Source organism: Cupressus sempervirens, chromosome 5, assembly GCF_028749045.1.
Source record: "Cupressus sempervirens isolate cs-2001-9-10 chromosome 5, ASM2874904v1, whole genome shotgun sequence".
Taxonomy (NCBI): domain Eukaryota; kingdom Viridiplantae; phylum Streptophyta; class Pinopsida; order Cupressales; family Cupressaceae; genus Cupressus; species Cupressus sempervirens.
Window position 1 is genome coordinate 300,718,701 of NC_143122.1, and position 23,052 is coordinate 300,741,752.

The 23,052-nt window shown below is 34.1% G+C and overlaps 1 protein-coding gene across 1 annotated transcript in view; it reads left to right on the forward strand.

The window, feature by feature from the left end:
• Positions 1-23,052, forward strand: part of LOC149555773 (uncharacterized) — a 126,489-nt gene that overhangs the window by 47,060 nt on the left and 56,377 nt on the right. Inside the window, exons 7-14 of the mRNA XM_089829933.1 lie at positions 1,694-1,771; positions 2,890-2,946; positions 6,989-7,424; positions 7,519-7,574; positions 8,271-8,350; positions 8,486-8,568; positions 8,691-8,770; positions 20,787-20,866. Coding sequence (XP_089686059.1) covers positions 1,694-1,771; positions 2,890-2,946; positions 6,989-7,424; positions 7,519-7,574; positions 8,271-8,350; positions 8,486-8,568; positions 8,691-8,770; positions 20,787-20,866 — 950 coding nt within the window. The remainder of the gene's footprint in view (positions 1-1,693; positions 1,772-2,889; positions 2,947-6,988; positions 7,425-7,518; positions 7,575-8,270; positions 8,351-8,485; positions 8,569-8,690; positions 8,771-20,786; positions 20,867-23,052) is intronic.

Consider the following 23,052-nt stretch of genomic DNA (forward strand, 5'->3'; position numbering starts at 1 on the left):
TAACCCGTGTAGCAAGCTATTTGAAACAAATTGATTTTGGCAATTTCTAAATGGAATATCTGTGAAGTTTATGGATGAGCAAGGGGAGTCTTCTTCAGATGTCCTTTGTGCTCTTAGAAATGCACAATGTTATTCATTTCAACTTCTTTCATTTTGTTTATAATGTTAGGTTTTGTAATTAACTGTTAAACAATATTATGCATTCAGTAGCCTTTCCATGGCCACTCCATTGGTGTAGGTAAATCTAGGTTGATTTTTGCCATCCCTTGGAATGAACTTCACATTCTCCTATGGGAGTAACTTGGAAAAATCTTCCAGGTGAGGCCATAGATGGGGGACCTCATCCCTGACATTAACACTTGGCCAACTTATTGGCATTAGTGCGCAGTAATCTTGCTCATCCTCTACAATCTATTCCATCTCCTTCATATCGTCCTGTCTCCATGTCTTCTTCCTCCTCTCTCCTGTTCTTTGTTGTCCGCCACTTCTTCCTCCTTTTTACCATTGCCAGTGACATGTCTATACTGACAGCTCTGCCCCAGCTTAAATGCCATGCGAGCCTGACAGGTATTTGAACCTTGGTTGCATTATCAACAATGCAACCTCCTAACCATGACACTATGTGATGAACCCCAAAACTTGGAAAATATTGGATTAATGCTGCCTGTGGATATTTTTTTGTACAACTAAACATGTTCCATAATTACAATAATTGTTGTAGACTTTTTCTGCTTATCAATAGCCTTGGAGTAGAATTAAGTCAGAATTTGGTGCTTAAAATGTCATTTTCTCAGGTCTTCACCTATGCAGTGACTATGATTTCGGATGTGACAATGCATACAGACACCTGCAAAACAGCTTCCTTTAGTTCATCGGAGTTACGATCATAAACTATGTAATGAACCCCAAAACTTGGAAAATATTGGATTAATGCTGCCTGTGGATTTTTTTTTTGTACAACTAAACATGTTCCATAATTACAATATTTGTTGTAGCCTTTTTTCTGCTTATCAATGGCCTTGGAGTAGAATAAAGTCAGAATTTGGTGCTTAAAATGTCATTTTCTCAGATCTTCTGCTGTTTAGCGACAATGCATACAGACATCTGCAAAACAGCTTCCTTTATTTCATTTGAGTTAGGATCATAAATCTATCTTGAAAGCAGTTTTGAACATATTTTTAATATGCTTTATTTGTGTTTTGAACATGTTGGGTTAGTATAATTCTTCATTGATTTGCCATAGTCAAGAAGTTTTTAGTCCTTTACACATCTAGGTGGCAGATTATGCGTAGCAAATTGTACTTGATTATCATATGACAAAAAATACTTACCTACAGCCATCCCTATATCATTAAGTAGGTAAGCACTAAATAATAAAATTTTGTTCTCAGAGCATTTGTGTTGTTTGTTAATTTTATGAAAGGTTAAAGTTAGCAAACTATTATGTATTTGTAGGCTGTGGGGCTTCTTACATGAAGAGTATTTTGCTCATTAAACGTTTTTGGCATTGGGTTTAATCTGGTCTATAATTAAGTAATTGCATGATCAAATCTCTTATGTAGGCAAAAGGTATATGTTTAGTTACATGTTTCTTTTAATTGTCAGTGGCTAATTTCAAATTACATTTTGTTAGTTTACTCTGAATGGGCTTTTATTTTCCATTCGTACTTATTTAACAATTGAAAAATTTCAGGTAATTGACGCTTGTGTGAAAGGAAATTTGGGGCGATTTATTAATCATAGTTGTGATCCTAATTGCCGGACAGAAAAGGTAAAAATGGGTATTTGTTTTATCTTAGCGAGTTCCTTAATCTTAGGATGATACTGAAGGAAAGAAATATCAAGTATGGTTGGAACCATTTCTTGCGACTGTAAATAGCTCATTGATTATATTTGTATTTTTGGCTTCTCTTTGAATACTACATATTGAGTCACATGTGCATATAATACATTTTGTATACACTGGATAGTGGATATGGATTGAGACCTATCTAATAAAGAGATTAGTTCTATGATTCTTTTTTTTTGTATTTTTACGAATATAAGGCATCAGCTACTGTGTACAGTTTTTATTAAAAGTACTATATTCTTTAAAAGTACAAGCATTACCACTGGATTTTTTTTTCTCTAAAAAGGATCATATATTATTATTTAAAAAAGGTAATTTATGAAATACATAATTTACTTAAGTTCTTGTAGTTACAGTTCATTAACTTTTGCAAATCTGAAATTCTACATATCTCTTGTTGAAATCCCCTAAACAATCTTCAATTAGTTGTAGAATGCTAGCTTGTAGCTGTGTGTGTTGAGGAGAGCTGAATGAGGGGTTTCAAAGTCACAAAACCACATTTTTCTTCATTTTCCTTATTTTTTTTGGCATGGAAGACATTTTTCCCCTGCACAAGCTGTTACAAGTTTGCAGTTCAAACTCACTGAGCTTTGGTAAGTACTTGCCAAGTTTTCCTCCATGACTTACCATATAGATTCAGTGAGTAAATGTTGAAAAAGCTTGTGCCAGAAAGTCAAAAAAATTTGCAAATACTTGAAGACTTGCCAAGTATGTAAGCTATGATGATAGATATGGGTAAATGCATTTGATTTTCATTTTACCAATATGAGCTTGTTAGCACTACTTGTTTAAGAATTGCAGTTGTGATAGTTGGGATGAAATATGACAACCACACGATATCCTTTATATGTGACTTTTTATTGGTGAAGCACTGTAAAAAAATTACAGACTGTACAATTTTTTTCATTTTTCTAAATGTTCTTTGTAACATACATTTAAATCTTCCTATTATGTTCCAGTATAGTTTAATTAATATCTCAAGATCCTTGTTGATAGTTATAAACTCTTTTATTTATTTATTTGATTTCTGTTTATTGCAGTGGATGGTGAATGGAGAAGTTTGTATTGGGCTTTTTGCAATACGAGACATTAAGAAGGTACAACGCCTCTTTTAACTTTCATACCTTTTCTCATTGTTATTTTCTACTTTTGTTTCACGCATATATATCTACAGTTACACATGTTTGTACACGAACAATACATATATCTATCCACACACACATAGATGACATGTACACATGTACCCATCTACCATATCTATATTGAAAACTTTTTTGCTATATATTTGTAACTGAAACAACTCCATTTAAACATTCATAGCAGAGGAAAGAATAGATCTAAATTTACACAAAATAGGATAGATTCTTCATTGGAAATTTTGGGAATGACAAAGATATGTTTAAATACATGAAGAATCAGTAATCAGGCATTAGTTGGTATGCAATTGTTTTTGTATTCCAGTGAGAGCATAGGAACAACTGAAAATATAGAAGGCTAGCATCAAAAACACCTATTCATTGTCTACAAAATGATTTGCAGGCATATATTCTAAATCCTAATGGTTGCTATCACTGGGGTTCCTGATCACAAGTTTAGGGCTCTATTTAACTCTGCTACTTCCATCTTACACAACTCAGCACTATGCGTAATGTACACATTAAATATCCTTGGTAAGTAGCATCAATAAATATAACAATCGACAGATACATGAAAATTTCACTCCACAAAGCAAATGGTAGTATACTTGGAGCTGGTGAATGGAGGTTTCCTTAAGGGAGAAAAGTTAAGTTACCGGTTCGGATTCTGGTTCGGATGTGGGTTTGAAATTCGATCAAAAATTTTTGGGGCTGGTTCGGGTTCGTTTTGGGTTCGTCCGTACTAGATTTTGATTAATTATATATATATCTCTATATACATTTATTAAAATAATAAAATTGCAATTAAAATTATATCTCTATATCTCTATATGCAATTAAAATTATTGATGTCGGCTTTTATAGTAGTGTGGTTTAATTTTTCCATGATAGGTATATATATATATAAATATAGTATCCTTCACAAAACAAGAAGCTATTTCATTGAAAACTAATGATGATGCACAGTGCAGTCAGGAGGAAAATAACATAAAGTTTCAGATTAGCAGACTTTTAATATGGGTGGACCAGATGGAATGAGCGTGGCGTGACCAGATTTCTTCATTGTGCAGAGATGTTCCATTTTCAACATTACGAAGGGCCATTAACACTGGAGGAGAATTGCTATCCCAGTTTGGATAGGGCTGTCCCAGAATTTTTATTGATTTTTGTTTTTTTCTGTGTGCATATTCTGTGTAAGGGAGGCGCCAGGTAATCTGTGGAAGTTGTAGATGAACAGATATGATGCAATGAAGATCTTTAGAAGATTACCCGTGCCCTATTTGGTGAGACTGAAAATAATAATAAAAAACTTAACTTAAAACCAAAAACTGCATCAGCATCACAGGAAATTCGGTCAAAATTCGCTGGAAACAACATAAATATATTTCCAAATCGTCGGGAGAGGTCTGAAGTCAGTCAAAGTTGCGTCAAATTTGACCAGGGTTCTGTGTGGCGATTTTACATCGAATTTTCCAGAAAAATGCGAATTTGATATGAATTCGAACCGAATTCGAATGTGGAGCGAATCGACTTCCGAATTTGGGGGTGGACCAGCGAATATGGTAACTTGGGAAAAGTAGATGCTAAAAATTGAAGTTTTTAAATTAATGTTATGTTTATATTTTCCTAGTTCAGTTATGTAACACTGACTAGTATTTGTCATCATGCCAACAATTGTTTGGGTCCTAAGGTCCATTAACACTAGATACCTTTAGAAACCCAAAAAAGTGCAATGATTCTTTAATTTTCCTTTGGAAAGCACATATTATGAAGCCCTCTTCCTACTAATGTTAATGTTCCAATTATTTGTAGCCAATTTATAAATAGTAAAAGAAAGAACAAGGGCTGTCAAGAAGCAGATAGTAATTTAATGCCAACTGAAAGCAAGCATATGCTATACAGCTGGATTTAAATTCCAACAATATTGAATCATCAGTAGTATATTTCTACTAAACTCGTGCCAAGTGTGTTATCATTATCACACTGAGTATGCAATTAGTGGCTTCTTTGTGAATTTTTCTTCCTCTAATAGAGTGATGTGCAGATTCGTATGCATTGTGCTCTCATGAAGCAATATCTACTGATATTCTATTCAAGTGTGTGCTTAAAAAAGAAAGCACATATTCTGATGCTCTTCTTACTCCATTGATAATGGCGTTCCAGATATCATGCTGCAGTAGGGGATATGCCTTGAAATTGTGTGAGAAGTGCAGAACAACAATTTTTTTGTTTTGGAATGTGGCTAGTGTGCAGGCTTCCTTATACATTAGCTCACATTTTGTAACTGTGTCCGTGTGTGGCTGTCCCCCAAAATTGGCCATTGGACTGCTGGCCCCAAAAACATATACCCTGCTATCCTTTTGTCATTTCCAAAAAATTATGGAACATTAATTCATGTTTGAAAACAATATAACAGAGAGGAGGGCTTCCTCTCTGTTATATTGTTTTGAAACATAAATCAATGGTGCTGATGCGCAGGCTTCCTTAGACATTAGCTCACATTGTTTTAGCAGTTTCATGTTGTCCATTAGTTTGTGTAATTGTGTCTGGGTGTGGCTGTCCCCAAAATTGGCCATTGGACTGCTGGCTGCAAAGGAACATCCTCTGCTATCCCCTTCTCATTTCCAAAATACCACGGAACATTGATTTATGTTTGAAAACAATATAACAGAGAGGAGGGCTGTGGTGAGGAAACATGCCTCCTGCTGTGCATGTTCCCAAAAGTGGCTGTTGGACTCCTGGCCCCAAAACACATATCTTGGTGTCTGTGTCGTCTCCAAAACATGACAGAACATCTGTGTATGTGTTGCTGTGCCCAAGATTGGTTGTTGCTCTGCTGGTCCCAAAATACATCACCTCCTGTCCGCTTGCCTTCTCCAAAACACCATGGAATATTGATTTCCATTATTTTTTCTGTTATTGTACCTTAAATGAGAAATAAACCTACTATTATTAAGTGGGAGAACAATGACAGAGAGACAGAGGCTGTCGCCCCAAAACACATTCCCCACTGTACCCTTGTGTTCTCCAAAACACCACGGAACATTGATTTGCAGTAGTTGTGCTTTTATTGAACTTTAAATGAGAAATAAAATTACTACTATTAAGTGTGAAAACAATACTACAGAGAGTTTGGCTACGGGTACCTATAAAATTTTATTTTCTTTCTTCTAAGTTGCCTCTGACTTCAGTCAATTTGTCGAATATAATATTATATGTTACTTATCTGAACTGGCCTTTACAAATCCAGCATAAATGTTGTTTATTGTTTATTTATTTTTTCTTTAAGGTTAATTACTTAAGTATTTTTCTAGTCTTTGTTCATTTACATGCTTTTGTTTTTAGTCACCCGCTTTCAATTTTGTTGTTTGGATTTGTGGAAGGTTTTTCTATTTTCTCTTTTTCTTTACTTCGCCATACTTCGAGTAGGCATGGTAAAGAATATTTTAATGGCCTGGGCTATATTATGGTCAATCCGAATTTACTGGTCTAAACTTTGCCTGTACCTGTCTTTTTCTCATTGGTACTCAACTTAATTATGTTTTATATGTCTTCATGTTCTGGTGTTTGTGCTTGTCTTCATTAAGTATTTTTCTGTGGCAACCTTGTTTTTCTTGATATGTTGTAATCATAGTTGCTAGGTTTGAAATTGTACAACCAGCTTGTCCAGAAATTCTGTATCTATTCACTTCCTGTAGTATGATCATAATGTTCAGGAGATTAATAAAATTCCTATTGAAATTGAAAATTCTAGACCAAATTGTACAATCCAGGTGGTCCATAGATTTTGCATCCGTTCAGTTTCTTCAGCTATGATTATAATGTTCAAATCAATTATAATTTTAGAATGCCATTTTCCTGGTAGACTAACTTGTTTAAATTTAAAAGTAACTTATTTCAATTGGTATATTTTTTTGCTTATGTAATCAGGTTTGTTGTCTCCTTATATGATTTCACTGATTGTTTTTCTTTTTTGTGTTGGTTTACTTAATCTGATTTTCAGGGAGAGGAGCTCACATTTGATTACAACTACGTACGAGTCTTTGGTGCTGCAGCGAAGAAGTGTGAGTGCAGTTCGGCTGAGTGTAAAGGTTTTATTGGGGGAGACCAATCTACACCAGCTATTGTTGTACCAAGTGAGCCAGATGATGACTACCCAGTACCGGTAATGCTTAATGAGGAAAGTGAAAATGGCCATGGTCAAAAGAAACTTGTGGGATCTCCTAAAGTCCACCGTCTATCTGATAGTCTTGTACCAGAAGGACGCTCATTACAGCGTATTGAAAGAAAAGGGCAGTGCACATTGGATCAACATGAAAAGAAGGCCGATGTCTCTAGTAATAGTGATATGTATCGATCAGTTGGTGTACCTGCTGTAGGAAATGTCTCCAATATGAAGAGGTCTATAAATCAAACAAATTTAGGACGCTTTGAAGGAGGTATAGAGCATCCAGAACATCAACTTATGCTTTAGATTTGACACTAATTATATCTCATCATATTTCATGTTCTGCTTGCTTTGTTTTTGTTTAGTGGAAGAGAAGCTCAATGAAATGCTGGACAATGAGGGTGGAATTTCTAAACGCAAGGTGAGTTATAAGTTCATGTGTACCATAAATATGCCCGTAAAAACTCCTTTCATCTTAGCTTATTTTCTTTAGCTATTGATTAATATGAGGAAAATGTAGATAGGGTAGTGAGTGTGGATAAAAGATGGATGGTGTTTTAAGTGTTTTCTTGCAAGTGATGAGGCATGAGTTTGATGAATGCTAAGAAAGCCCCAAGTTTCCCCTGTGATTTGTTGTGACATGTTCTCGTAACTGAGCTGGAGTAGAGAATATTTTAATGACCAATTTTCATATCCTGAAATCACATGGATAATGTTACATGAAACTGTCAGGGACCCCAATTGTACATGCAGATCTCTATTTACTTGTCAAAACCTTCTGATTGTTTTGACTTCCTGTGTGTTTGGTTACTCTATCTTCAGTTCATAAAGGTTGGATGGTGAAAACAAACATGCATTGAAATAATGAAACCTATATTGGACATTGCAGAAATAAAACAAATGAAAAGCAAATCTTTTGGGACAGCTTTGCAATTATGTCCCATGTCTGAAACTTTTTGTGCATTTGTTAGTAATAGTTAAGATTGCTTGTAATCTATTTCCATTTTGTCTTGACATGGATTTGTATTTAAATTTTAACACAAAGCTGTATCTTAAATCACATACTTTTTTATGACGGTAGTGGGCTGTTTTATAATATTATGTTTATGTCAAACAGGATGCTGCAAAACATTATTTGAAGCTCTTGCTTGTGACAGCAGCGTCAGGAAATACTTCAAATGGAGAGGCTTGTCACAGGTTTGCATGCCAGTGTTGCTGTTATTTTAGACAGGCATAGACAACTGCAAATGATAGAATCACTTTCAACTTCTGAAATATGCTTTTCCATCTGATTCATGATCAAAACTTTACCCACCTGGTTATTTTCTACAGCACACGAGACCTTTCTATGGTTCTGGATGCTCTTCTTAAAACAAGGTCCCGTAGTGTTTTAATTGACATAATGAATAAAAATGGTAAGGAACTATTAATTATTTATATTGGACCTATCAGTATCCATTTTTCTTTTGGGTTTTTGTAAACTTGGCTCTGAGAGTTGTCTTATCTGTTCTGGGATGTAAACATGTTGGTGATGCAGGTTTACAAATGCTACATAACATGCTTAAGCAAAATCGTAATGACTTTAGCAAGACTCCTATAATCCGCAAGCTACTTAAGGTCAGTGTGTAGGCTGGTTAAAAACAATCATAGTTGATACAATATGTATTGCAGCTTTATTATTCTGAAAGCATATTAACTGCATGACTTGTTATTCTATGGATAAATTCAGTGTGGTCAAAGATAATATTTTTTTCTTTAAACAATCTATGACATCTTAAAGAAGTCACTTTTCATTAGAAAGGCTTTATATTATTATAATGCTTCTTAAAGCAAACAATTGTGTTTTTTCATCACAAGCTAATGTTCTATATATTTTTTTTGAATATGGGATATTATGTGTTAAGCTAAGTGGCCTATGCCGTGAAACCCAATGCTTTCGTTGTCAACTTGTAGATAACACATTACAGTACATCTATCCTCTTTTTCAAACACAATTATGCTTACAAACCATTTCGTTCTCACTCTAGCTCTCACATCTGTATCAGTTTAGTCTGATTTTATCATAGACTTCAATTCGGACTTAAGCGACTATGTACAGAGGGAAGTTAGCACTCGTAAGGTGACACAATGATTGTTTATCTTTTCAGAAGTTATCTTGTTTTGTGCTTGCACACTTTTGAATCCTGTTTAAACACATATGACTGTTCTGCCATAACTAACAAAAGAATGTTGTTTTCTACTTGGCAGCTATATAATCATTGCTCAATCTGTCCATTCTCCAAAGTGTGGACTGAATCCCACATGGTTCCTGTAAGATTTGTTAGCGTTTAAATTTAGCTTTTGTTAGACAAGGAAAACAACAGTGGGTGAGGTAAAACTCTTTTCAAATTGTAAGGGGAAGCTCCCCAAAACTCAAAACTATATTAAACTATAGACAATATGTACATATATGGAAAATACTGAAGATTTCACTGAGGGGGCTTGAATAAATGGAAATGTTTAGTTTCCTATATTTTTGGCCTTGGATGCATATACCAAACCGTCAACTGTCAAACCTTCTATGTGAATTTTAAGATATTAACATGTACAGAGAAAACCTTTAGGTTGGTTAAAACAAAGACAAGCTATTTAGTGCAGATTTGAAAGGAATACAACACATGATTTCAAGATTTAAACAGTTAAGCCATCTATGATAATTACTAAAAAACCAAAATGTGCACTCATTATGTTAGTTTGAATATCTGTTTTTTCAATGTAGGTCTCGTGTCAACTCTCATTAATAATATCCTACGTTACTGGGTTCGCACCCTGCAGCCCGGATTCGGGTCCGGTTTCGTTGTATGTCCGGATTTCGGACTGTAGGCCTGTCCGGGTCCTTGCAGGCATGAATTGGGGTGAATCCACAGAAAATTCAAGAGGACTGGCAGAAGTAGGGTCCAAAAAATGAAATAAAGCAATTTAAAATAATGTTTTTTAAATTTGTTTTTATGTAACCTTAAAAGGAGCCTGCAAATTTTTTTTTCACTCATGTAATCTCTCATTTTGGTGTGCCCATTACGCAAGTTTTAAGAGAAGGTTGTAGAGATTGTTTGTTCCAATGACGAGGATCCAGATATGGTTGCAGCCGAGGATAAAGTCATTGATCCCTCATTGTTTGATGAACCCTTTGACCCTTGAAGGGCATTTGATACTATGATCATTAATAAACTATTGCACACTTGCCATTTATCATTATGTTTCAAACTTTATTATTTGATGAACTACTATGTTTTGAAACTTCATTTTGCAATTTAGTAATTCAATGAATGATTTTCCTTACAATCATGAACATAGATCAATGAGCGGGTATTTAATGTTTATCTTTGACATTTGGCATTGATCAATGATCAGGCAACCTATAATCATACCTTGAAATGACTAAGTTTTGCAATTATGCACATTTCTCTTTTATATATATATAAACACACACACACATGGACCCAAATGGGAAACTTTTATTTTGTCCGAACCCATGAACCCAAACTTGAACCCGAATCCATCCCCGAACCTAAATCGGTAACTTAGATAATGTCTTGTAGGGCTCTGAGAATAATAATTAAACATCCTCCAAAAATTGTTCGAAAGAAACCTCTCCTAAAGCTACAGATAATGTGGAAATGTATAAAAACTTAAAATAAATCTACTTTAAAACAACTAAAAAATGAGATAACCAAAACATAGGTACTCAGATGCCCAAACTAGAACACCAAAGATAGAAACTACCAAATATAGTCATTGCTACAATAGTAGCAATTCACATGAGTGATGCAATAGATCTAGAAAAATCAACATGGTATCAAAGTTGGGATGCAAATGTAAATTGAGTGGGAGCAACAGAGAACATTACCAGCCTTAACAATCCTTCTTTGGCATTAATTTCTGTAATGTTGGACTCCAAACTCTCCTATAACCATTGTGGTGTGAGACCATGGGAATATTAAATTTGTGCTGCATATACACAATTATACAAATCAACGCAAATGCATCTCCGTATTGTGCTCTGTGGCAGTGGAACCAAAATTGATTACAAAATTAGTGTGACATCTAACACTTAACTTTAGAGGATGATGAAAAAAAAGAGAGCATCCATTGGACGATTTGAGATAAACCTTTGTAATTGCTATAGAATAGACAAACCAAACATTAAATATGGATCTTAACAACAAACTCAACAAACGAATCCACCAACTCTGTGCATATAGTTCTATTCATGCCGAGTGTAGAATGGAAATACAACTGAAGTTCACAAAGTAATGCAAATGATACTGAATAATGCAATTGATATACATATAAAAGAAAAACATAGAATGCACCTTAATAGCACAATACCAATTGGCGAGGAAATGGTTTATTTATTCATACCAAAAACATTGTGAGTGCATTAACAATATGCCAAGTACTTATAGAAGGGTCGGTTGGTTGGGAGAACCAACCGATGCATTCCCTCACCTCTTAACTACCCAGCGTGACTAAGCTTTAACAAGTACTAAGCACAATAGTTATTTTATTCCGACTACATCTATCCCCCCCCAAAAAAAGAAGTCGTCTTCCAGACGACGCTGAACATGAAAATAACAAAAAGAACTTGGATTTTAAGAAAAGGGATGGGAGGACATCCCTGTACTTGGAGCTCCTCGTAGCCGTTGCAGGTCACTTTCAACTGTCTTTTGTTTTGTCTGAACACCTTGTAGTACCCTTAAGGCGTCCATCTTCTTTGCTTCTATTGTGACAATCTTTCTTTCCAAGTTAGTTTTCTCTATCCTCCAGGCCTCCTTCATGGAAACTTTCTCTTAGTTTTCTCTATCCTCCAAGCCTCCTTCATGGCAACTTTCTCTGCTTTCCATTGATCTTGAAGAGTCTAACTTTCCAGTTCCCATTCCTTAGCCAAGCTTTTCCCCTTCTAGAGTTCCAAGAAGGTTCTCCGAAAGGCAACTTCCATAGCTGCAAGAGTCTCCATGAGAGGCGACGGTTGTTCATGACCATCGGGAATATAACTGTCGAAGACAAAACAAAGAATATAACTATGTGATAGGAATGGATTGAGCACATAGTGAAAACTAGCCCGAGCCATTTGATATTTGGGAAGCACGGAGGAACATCTAGTGAAGATTCGTTAATGTTGGCGGAACAAGTTATAATAATCAAAACAATTTATGAAACAACTGTGACTGTTAAGTAGCATTTTCTAATTTCTTATGTTGTTTGTCATCGTTGAATGATATATTGGGGTTGGTAACTCATTTTGTGCTTATTTGTCGTGAGTGGAAGACTGGACCGGTTAACTATATAAATACATAAGAAGTATGCAATAGTTTCTATTAGTCGGGGATAAGGAACCATGTCTGAATGTTGACATATATACATCTCAAGTAGATGCTTAGGCATTGTTGAATTGATGTAAAAGAGTTGAACCAAACACAACATGGTAACATCACGCATAAGAATATATGGATTCAAAATAAGGACGAGCCACATCATCACTATATATCTTAGGGTTCCACATAAGTCGCAGATGATAAAACACATGACTTCTTGAGGCAGAAGAAGTAAATTGAACCGAATCAGGTTCCCTTTTGACAGTATGCATTGGGTGGTCAAAGATACATATAACATAGAAGCGTTAGTATTCCTTCGAGGCAGTATTATATTGGCATAACATAACATTAATAGTGTCTATTATTGTTTTGGCACTGGGATAAATTGATGACACAATGAAGAGATTAAATGTAAGGAAGGACAATTGTTTTGGGGATATAAAAAGATTACCATCTTCCATACTTCCATGGTTTCATCATGGTGTATATAGAGCAATGTGGACAATAAGAAGAGGGCCAAATTACAATCAAGAGCGTTTATAATCAATATATGTGATTTACCTTTTAGAGGGAATAGAGGTAAAGTTCATGTGATGTAAGTTTATGAATTTATTTCATTTACACGAATATATGTTATTTTATTTATAGAGACTTAGTTACGTTCAATAACATAAGAGAGATATAAAATAAAATAAATGAATATAAGAGATTGGAAAATTGGCATTAATGAGAATAGATTGATGTATATATTTAAATTAGACATTGATCTATATATATTTTTTATAGGTAAGTACTAGCAAAGTGGGTAGTGCCCATAGAACATAGCTTTAATGATTAATAGTTCAGAAAAGAACAAGAGTATCACATCCGCAAGAGGATTTCCCTTGGTCGATAATGGGAAAGAGGCCAGCCCAACAACAAGGATCAGGGCTATCGATAATATTGAGTATTATATTAACCTCTCTTATTTTAATATGTACTATAAGAGATATTTGCCTTGATCTTTCCCTCCAAGAATGTTATTGCAGGAAGAGGGAGATTGAGATTCAAAGGGAGCCTAACATTTCATTAGAGGCAACTTTGAAAGAGAGGGAGTAGATAGGGGATATGATTCAATCAACCTTAGGTGATCTCGATCATATTGATTCAAAGAGAGTAAACCATGTTGAGATGGATTCTCCTATGATCAATAAATTCTATCAGACAAGAGGATTATGATTCATGAATATTCCTTGTGACATTGTGATTATAATGGGCCTACCTCTTGTGTACATCATGAGGAAGCAATGATGTCATGCCCTAAATTTAACAAGGCAAAACACAACCATCAATTTTGTTTTGTTTTGTTTTTTTTAAAATTCTTATATTGACTTACACATGTTACAACTAAGCTATCACAGAGTTAGGTAGTTTTTGGATAAACCTATTCTGCATACACAATTAAGAGTTATGTTCAATAGATGGTATGAGTGATCATAAGTCAATCATTGTTTGGAAATGAACTCGTAATTCAGCTATTTATCATAGAGTAATACTTTTATTAGACGTGAGTCACCTTAACATTCTACCTAGGTCTTAGGTAACCTTGAATAACAATTTGTTTTCGAATGCCCTAAGACGTAGATGAATGATTATTGATTCTAGTAGGTCACGATGTCAGATGATTTGTTTCCTTCAATTCTCTAGAGCCACATCAAAATTAGTTATAGCTGTGAATGCAATTACCTTTATTTAGGGTCCATCACTGGTTATGTTTTAGAAGAATGACATGCAGGGTCCTAAGCAACATAGGTTCACAGGTCTCATTCTCTGTCATAAGGATGAAATCCCTTTGCATTTTTGATATAATCTAGTTTCAACCCTACATAGAGGAATTGTTAACCTTACTTAACTCTTTTGAGTTTTACATCATTAGCTCCGATCTCGTAACAAGAATCACATTAGGTTTGTTTCGTTGTCATAACCTTATTACAAAATTTTAGTACAATCCGCTAGAGAATCAATATGTGCTTAAGGAACACTTTATCCAGTTTCCAACATAACCTAATGGATCTAGGTGAAACATTAATCTCTTATGGTTAAATTAATTCTAACATTAAATTCATCATCTAACATAACCTTATATCATCTATCAAGATATCTATACTATTATAACCTATAGCACCCTCTAACCATAACATAAGCACTTTACTAACCGAATGAACCACACTTAGATATTCACGATGCTTCATTAAGTCATACAAATAATGTAAGATTTGATAACCTTACCCTTTCATTACTTGCACATAGAAAACATAGACTGACAAGCTACCTATACTAGTATGCTTATTCACCCTTATTACATACTAACTAACTAATACTTTATTTCTACCCTTACAATTTCAAATTGACGTATATTCTATCAACTTTGATACCTTATTAATATCTTCAATCGAATCCAAAATTTACTTTACAAATGACATAAAAATCCAAACTCAACCCTACACAATTTTGATATGCCATTATAATATACATTCAATCCTATATAGTAACGCTTATCTACCAATGTTGCTTTATTAATTAGATATTATAATATACTTATGCAACTATGTTCCATAACTAAATCTGAATATATATATTTTTAAATTATTACAGCTACTAATTATGTATAATTAAAACAATACTATCATAGAATTCTAACTCTTCCACCCCTAACTCTCAACCTATCTTGCTATACTACACCTACCTTAAATACTATATTAATTTAAAAAAAAATGGTTACAAACCCCTAAAGAATTAACATAATCGTAAGCCGTAATATTATCCCCAAACCATTACTACCAATTCCTACACACATGTTATTTATTTACTTACATCACACATGAACATAAACAACAAAATATGTCATAGCGAATTTATTCAAAAAAAAAAAACTATAATCACATACCCCAAACTTCTATCACCTACCCATTTTAATCTTTTACATTTAACAAGGAATAGCAAACAATTAAATAAGATAACTTACTTAATGTGCCACCACCCATTTACCCCTAACATCTATAGGTTACTATAACAACTTAAACATAATATGTTACCTACACACCCACTTTACCTTTATCAAGAATTTCTCACATGTTTAAACTCCCCCTTGGTCTTCCCTTTTCACTTCCTTCACTCCCAGTCGAATTCCATGCTTGGGGTCATGTGTTCCCCCACTATTCCTCCTTCCAAGGTGATGTGATCTTGGTCCCATCACCTTCCATAGAGCCTAAAAGCAAGGGTTAGGACAGCAAACATATGTAAAAGTTGATTTTGTTTCTTTCCAAGGTGGGAAGCTTAATACAAGTTGGGACTGACATATGTCAGTAAAGGCATCATGTTTCATGCGCTTTCCAAGGCTATATGAAGGGATGTTGACGCCAAGGGTGGTGGTGGGGACCTCCTGTCCTTCTAACCCATTTATAATTCCACTTTATACATGCTCTGTTCTTGAGAAGATGGCCGCCTAGGTAGTGGGGATTCAACCATAATTGAGTTGATATAGATGTATATTATTATTTTTATTTTGCTTGTTCAAGTTTAGGATTTTTTTTTTAATACTTTATTTTATTTTATTTATTCTTTCCTTGTACCATATTTTGATTGTATATTTCTATATGTCACTTCAGAAATCTAGTGACTTTAAAGAATGATTTAGGAGTCTAGTGTTAACCATTTTATATTATAACCCCCTAAGCCTTATAGTTCCTTACTAGGAGTATCCATTATATTCCCTTTATTATTTTATTGATCTGTAATCTTGGGGAAGGAATTATTCCTCTCCCCCTACATTTTCTAGAGGCATAATATGCATCTGCAGGCACTTTTTTTTTTCAAGTTGCTTAATTACTTTGTTCTTACACAATTTCCTTATGGTTGTTTTATAATTGAGCTATTATATATTGAACATTACATTTTGTATTCTAATGCTTATTCTATATAATGCATTCTAATGGTTATTACATAATAACTATACCATCACTATCAAAATTAAAATTGCAAGATACTAATTTAGGAGGCACAATGAAATCTTTGCATATAATTTTATGAACATCATATACTCTAATTTTTATTATTGATATCTCCTTCATGACTACAAATTTCCTATGAATTGGAAGTAAAAATCCACATGCAATATGAATCAAGATTGAACACAATTGCATCTAAATTATTCAAAAGAGATTATAGGAAATTAGAATAACAGAAGTATAATCTCCTATTCTTGACTCTAATTCTTTTTCTTCAATGCAATCCTACTTAAGAGAATGAAACTTTAATAACAACTCAATGAAATTCTTTATCAAAGTCCTTCCATTTCTTCCATACTACTCACTTATCAACTTGAACATAAGGTGGCGAACCAATATATCATATTACACACAATGGAAATACCTATTCCATAATACATAGATGTTACATATTCTCTCTTGACAAGTGAAATGGAACAAACAACACTTTTCAATTACAAATATAAACACATAACAAGGTGGATTTTCTCTCTACTCAATACAATACAGTAGTGTCTTCTTATCCTATGCCATGGAAGGGTTGCATGAAACTCCAAGTTTCCAATATCTTCCAAGAATAACCTGCAATAGAGAGACAGGAAAGGGAAACCATGGAGGCTCACCTCCCATCCTAGGCCTCATGGAGGCCACCCCCGAGCTTGGGGAAACAAGGCACAAACAGTTGCATACTACACATTCACATAACATGCATGATCACAACAATATAACATGACACTACACAATACATTACAAGAAAACCCAACCCAAGGCTTGCACAAAGATTCAACAATTGAATCAAGTTATAGGGTGAAGGTGGGCTCTCTCCATGAGGAGGATTTCTAAATCTATGATTCACAAATATGCACATACTTTCATTATCAACATGCCCTTTCGAGGCTTACAATGACTTCCCTCTTCACACACCTCCTTATACCTCCCAAAATGCAAGTAAACAAGAAGTCCGCATTCCATTGAACACATAAAAAGCATCTCCACACATGGGAGAGTCCCTCAACTACATGAGTGAGCCCAACTAACCCCTTCACTAAGCATCTCTTCGCTCCCAAGGGTGAGTGATGCTTCACACCCATTACACAAACACACAACATGTAACAAAACAAGAGTCAAGGAAGAAATCACATAAACTTCTCACATGCAACACTCAAACAAAAAGATCTTTTTTCACAAACCACATCTACAATACACCAAATTTACCATGGAATGAAGAACACAATATCAACTCTACATGCAAATGAAAAACACCATGGATCATGGGTACTAACCTCACTCCAAGCAATGGCAAATGAAAAGTTGTAGTAGAGCTCCTTATTCTCTTCCTCCAAACCCTAGTTTTCTCTAAAGATAGAGAGTGGCCAAGTGGGTTTCTAATTTGGTCCATCCTCTATATAAGACTCCCATTTTCGGATTCAATAAAAAATGCATTTTTTTTAGGGTCTCCTAAATTTTCTAGGCACTCTAGTGGTCAATTTTAGCCCCCTAACTTGAAGTATTATCATGGGTAAGGTTTATTTTCATCACAAATACACCTTAGAGCTATTTTTTGGCCTTCATAATGCTAGTTCAAGGCCAAATTTCAAATTTCCTATGGTGATAACCCTTGTTTCCGTTACTAAGTCACGACAAAATGTCTAATCCTTAATTAAGGAATTTAACTTGAGACAAGGTGGCCACATGATACATCTTTAGAGAACATGTCATTTTTCACATAACAAGTACAAGTGTCAAGTGACACACACCAAATTCACTGCACATCACACATAACATGTTTTGACTCTACTTATGAAATACATACTACACACATACATCTTACGTTTACAAAATAAACACATCACAATGAGGTTTACCAATCTTCTAAAGATTCACCTTGGCAGCGTCATATTAACATGTGTTTATACCTTGTTTTTCCGTTATGTTTCCATGGTTCCGTTCTTGCACACTAACTCGGGCCTTAGTAGTCCAATGAAAAGTCACATATAAAATACATATGAAAGTAATGGTACATGCCAATTTCGTTATTCCACAATTCACATATAACACATTTCATAATTAACTTCCTATTCTCCATCATTTGCTTATAAAACATTTAATCATTAAACCTCAAAAATCTGCATATCACATTAAATCATACACCATCATGATCAAATTAACATTTATTTGCATATTACATTAAATCACAAATCATCGTAATCATCATATCATAATCTAATTTTATCATGTCATAAAGTTGCATCCATATGTGTTCGACCATTCCATTCACAATATTAGGTTCATAGTGCATATAATAGATTCAGAATACTACTGTAAGTGTCAAAATCAATAGATAAAATAAGCCATGGTCCTTCTAAGTTTTGAATAATGTCAAAATGTCCAAATCCCGAATATCAAGAGCAAGTAACATACCCCCACTTAACATTTCATTGCAAACATTTCTGCAATTCAGCGTCTATCAAAGTAATTGAAAAGGGTTAGTACATGAATGAAATCATTACTTATATCATTTAGGTCTTAATGTGCAGACATAAGGCGGATTATCAAAATGCAGATATTAAAATAACATAAACCTATAGTCTCGAAAGTATATCAAAACATCAAATTAGAAGTATCATAATGCAATTATGTCATCTATACTATGATGGATCGGGTGAGGCCTCACAAATGACTTCCAAATGATGTCACTTGTGTTTGCAAAAGTTATTGTAAGGTGATGATCTTACAATAACTTGTATTATGATATCAAACAAATTGAGTATATGGTGAATGCTTTGCCTCTTAACATTCTGGAAGGCCATTACTCAAAGAGTATTTGGTGAATATCATTGATATTCTAGGAGGCCAATGCTCTTGATATTAGGTTTGTGATGTCAAACCTTATTTTGAATACTTGGTGAATATCATTGATATTTTGGGAGGCCAATACTCTTGATATCAGATGTGATATCAAACCTTATTTTGAGTATTTGGTGTTTATCATTGATATTTTGAGAGACCAATACTCTTGATATCAAAATGGTGGGTATCTTCTTATCAAAGTTATCCTTAAAATTTGTCATTCCTAATATTACCAATGGTGTAATATATGTCTTGTGTCTATCCTCCCTAGCTAAGAGGGAGTGTTGATGTTTGATAGCTTCTGTCGGATAAACTTATATATAATTATATGATAGAAATTAATATAACAATGATATATATATATATACATATACATATACATATACATATACATATATATGATTAAATTTATTATTATACTAATTATCTTATTAACGAATCGACATGTCCCATGGCTTATACTCAATATAAATATAAGTGATTGTTGCATTTGAAAAACACATACCAAATATATGGCAGTGCTATTACATTTGCAGCAGATCCTGAAAAATCAACACTGTTTTATTAGTTTGCAGAGTTTCACTATGACTTAGCCATCAATATCACTGTTTGACTGGTGGGTGGAGCTTTAGGTGGAGCATGCCATCAATAGTGCCACATATTATAACTTTGGCATAATTTCAGTCTGCTATTGACAACTTTTCCGCATAGCACTTTACGCAGGATATCATACTTATTAAGTCATTAAACCTCCCCAAAAAATAGAATCACTGGAAACATATGCCTGGACATTTGGGCAAAACTTTTGGTGTAATTTGAAATCACCATTGCCACTTTTTCTATGTTGAAACATCATTGAATTATGCCATAATTTATAAGTGCCATTTGTTCTTAGGGCTGGAAATACAGGTGAAGCTCGTCAAGGTTTTGGCCACTTTGACAATGTTGGCAAAGATTTCGTAAGCCTTAACTACTACACAAGGGTGCTCAGGTCCTTTAGTAAATGTTTGGACAAAACTCTGCACGACACACACAATTAATTAAGAACTACAGTTTAATTTTCTGCAGAAGTGAGTGATTCCAAACTGATAACGGTCTACTTGAATATACTCTTATAGGTCAACATCTAAAAGAAGTTTCATGAATATTCTTTTACTTTTTAAAGTTTTTGTCTAATCGTTACCCAGAGCTTATCGATGAAAGAAGACAATGAAATGTTTACTAATGTAAGAAGTCAAGGCAAATTGGAATTAAGCTTAGTACTTTTAATTCGTGTCAGAAAATACTTTGGTTAGTGCTTTTTGGAACTATAGAAATATTCCCATGGCTATTGTCTATACATTTTTTCTTCTTTAATGCCTTATGTTTAACGCAACTGTATCTAATATCTAGGGATTTCTGCAGGTTTTAGAATTTCTTGGGACAAAAGACGTTCTCACTATAGAAAACATCAACTCGGATCCTGTTTGCAGAGGCAGGGAAAGGTCCGAAAGTCTATAACGCTCTTCTAATTTCATTCTAGTTTCCCTTTTATTTTTTGACTATTCTTTCTGTTCTCAGCAAAGTAATAAAAGTTGGCTAAAGATTAGGCTATGTAAATTTGGTTTGTAAGTACAAACAGCTTGAAATGATAATTGATTGATATTCAATGTTGAACAAAGGAGAGGAATGCTCCTTCAATAAGAGATTCCAAGAAGATATTTTCTTAATGGAAACAATTGAGAACTAAAGACATTAGAAAGGTACGAAACTAGCTTACTAACGCAAAGAACAGAAAGTTACCAAAAACTAAAAAAGTAATAGACTTTTAAAAGATAGCTATTTGCATGACCAGTATACTAAATATTACGATAATTAAATATTACTTTAGTATCCTTCCTTACTGGCAATTCAACTAACTACCCTACAGAAGACTTGACATGATCTGCACATCATTTGGCCACAAATGGATAGAAGGCCGATTCCTCTTCAAAATGCTCTGTGACACAATAATGCTGCATCTGCTGCTGAGATCCTCCTTGGTTGGATTTTTGGTCAGCCCTCTTTTTTAACGAAGCTTCTGTACATAACCAAGTACAGGAAAAACTGAATGCTTCCAACATGATGTTGGGTATCCAAGTTACCCCTCCTTTTATCTAGAGAACGAGGTCAACTTCTTAAAAAAACTTTGATATATGTTGAGAAAACGTTGGCACAAAATGTTGAAACCTTTTGCCAGCAATTGTTGTTAAAAGAAGCTGCTGCAAAACAGCATTGTGATTTTGTGGAAATATCATCAAATCCTGGATTCAATGCTGAAAGTGCACATGATTTTGTGAAAAATCATCAAAAGCCTTTCACTGCTTTAGAAAAATAGGAACACCCATGATTTTGGGAAAAAGTCATAAAAAAGCAGAAAAAAACTATCGTGAAGAAACACTCCATGATTTTTTTGCGGAAAAATAACAAAAAAATGCTTCATGATATTTTGGGAAAAATAATTCTAAATCAGCCATGACTTTGGGGAAAAAATCATTCAAAACCCCTTTTAAATCAGAAAAATTAGCAACCCTTGGTCACAAGAATACAAACCATTGCAGATCTAAAGAAACTTCTTTTTACTGTAAAAAAAGTTAAAGAAGTTTTTAGAGACCACGATTATTGTTTAAACAAATTGCTTAAAACTGAAACCCCTCAATTTTATTAAAAAAATGAGTAAAAAATCATCTGAAAATCTCCTCATGAAATGTTTAGAAAAAATTACAAGTTTTATTCTATAAAAAATCTGCTGAAAAGCCTTAGCTTTCAAATAAGGCAAAACACTCCTAGAATTTTTCTTGAAATTTTTATGTGATTAAACCACCAATTTTATTGGATTGTTTTTTCCAAAAGTTAACCTTTGCTCTGATACCATGAAATAATAATTGATTGACATTCATCTTACAAAAATGTATATTCATAAAAAATTAATTACAATATGGAGACAAAGTCTCCTTATATAGAGACCAACTCAAATGAAGTAAAAGCTTTCTAAAAGGCTGACAACATGAAAGTCTCCATATTGTTTAAAAGCTAACTAAAACTAAAACTTGCCTAAAAGACTAGATATCTAAAATATCTAAATGTCTAAATATTTAAATGACCATTAATATAAATACTTTATTACTCACCCTTAATGTTTATTCTACTAACTACCCAAAAACTTTCAAATCAAAATGTATAAAAGGCTGATTCCTCCTTCTCCTTAGACTGCCCTGCGATGTGAGCCTGTTGCTAAGACTCTCTTTGGTTGGTCTTTTGATCAGCCAACTGCTTTCTACAGAACCTTTTGATATGACCAAGCTTCCTACAGTAGTGACACATGCTCTTCTTCTTGGAACCCTCCTCAGATGTGTTGTTCTTTCTGCTGAGTGGACATGTCTTTATCTGTGGCAGAAAATGTCTATTCTACACTAACCACATCACTAGTACTACCAAACTGCTGCCTCCACCTATCTTGTTGCAATGGCTAATTTCTTCAAATTTCAAGTCAACATTAGTGGAGGTTATGTTGAGCATTTCAATGAAGTGTTCATAGGACCATGTCCTCCTCTTCCATCTTACAATCAATAGCATCCAGTCAATCGCAGATATACTTTATCTTAATAAGATGCCCCTGTAGAGGCATCTTCTCACCCATTACAAGAGAAAA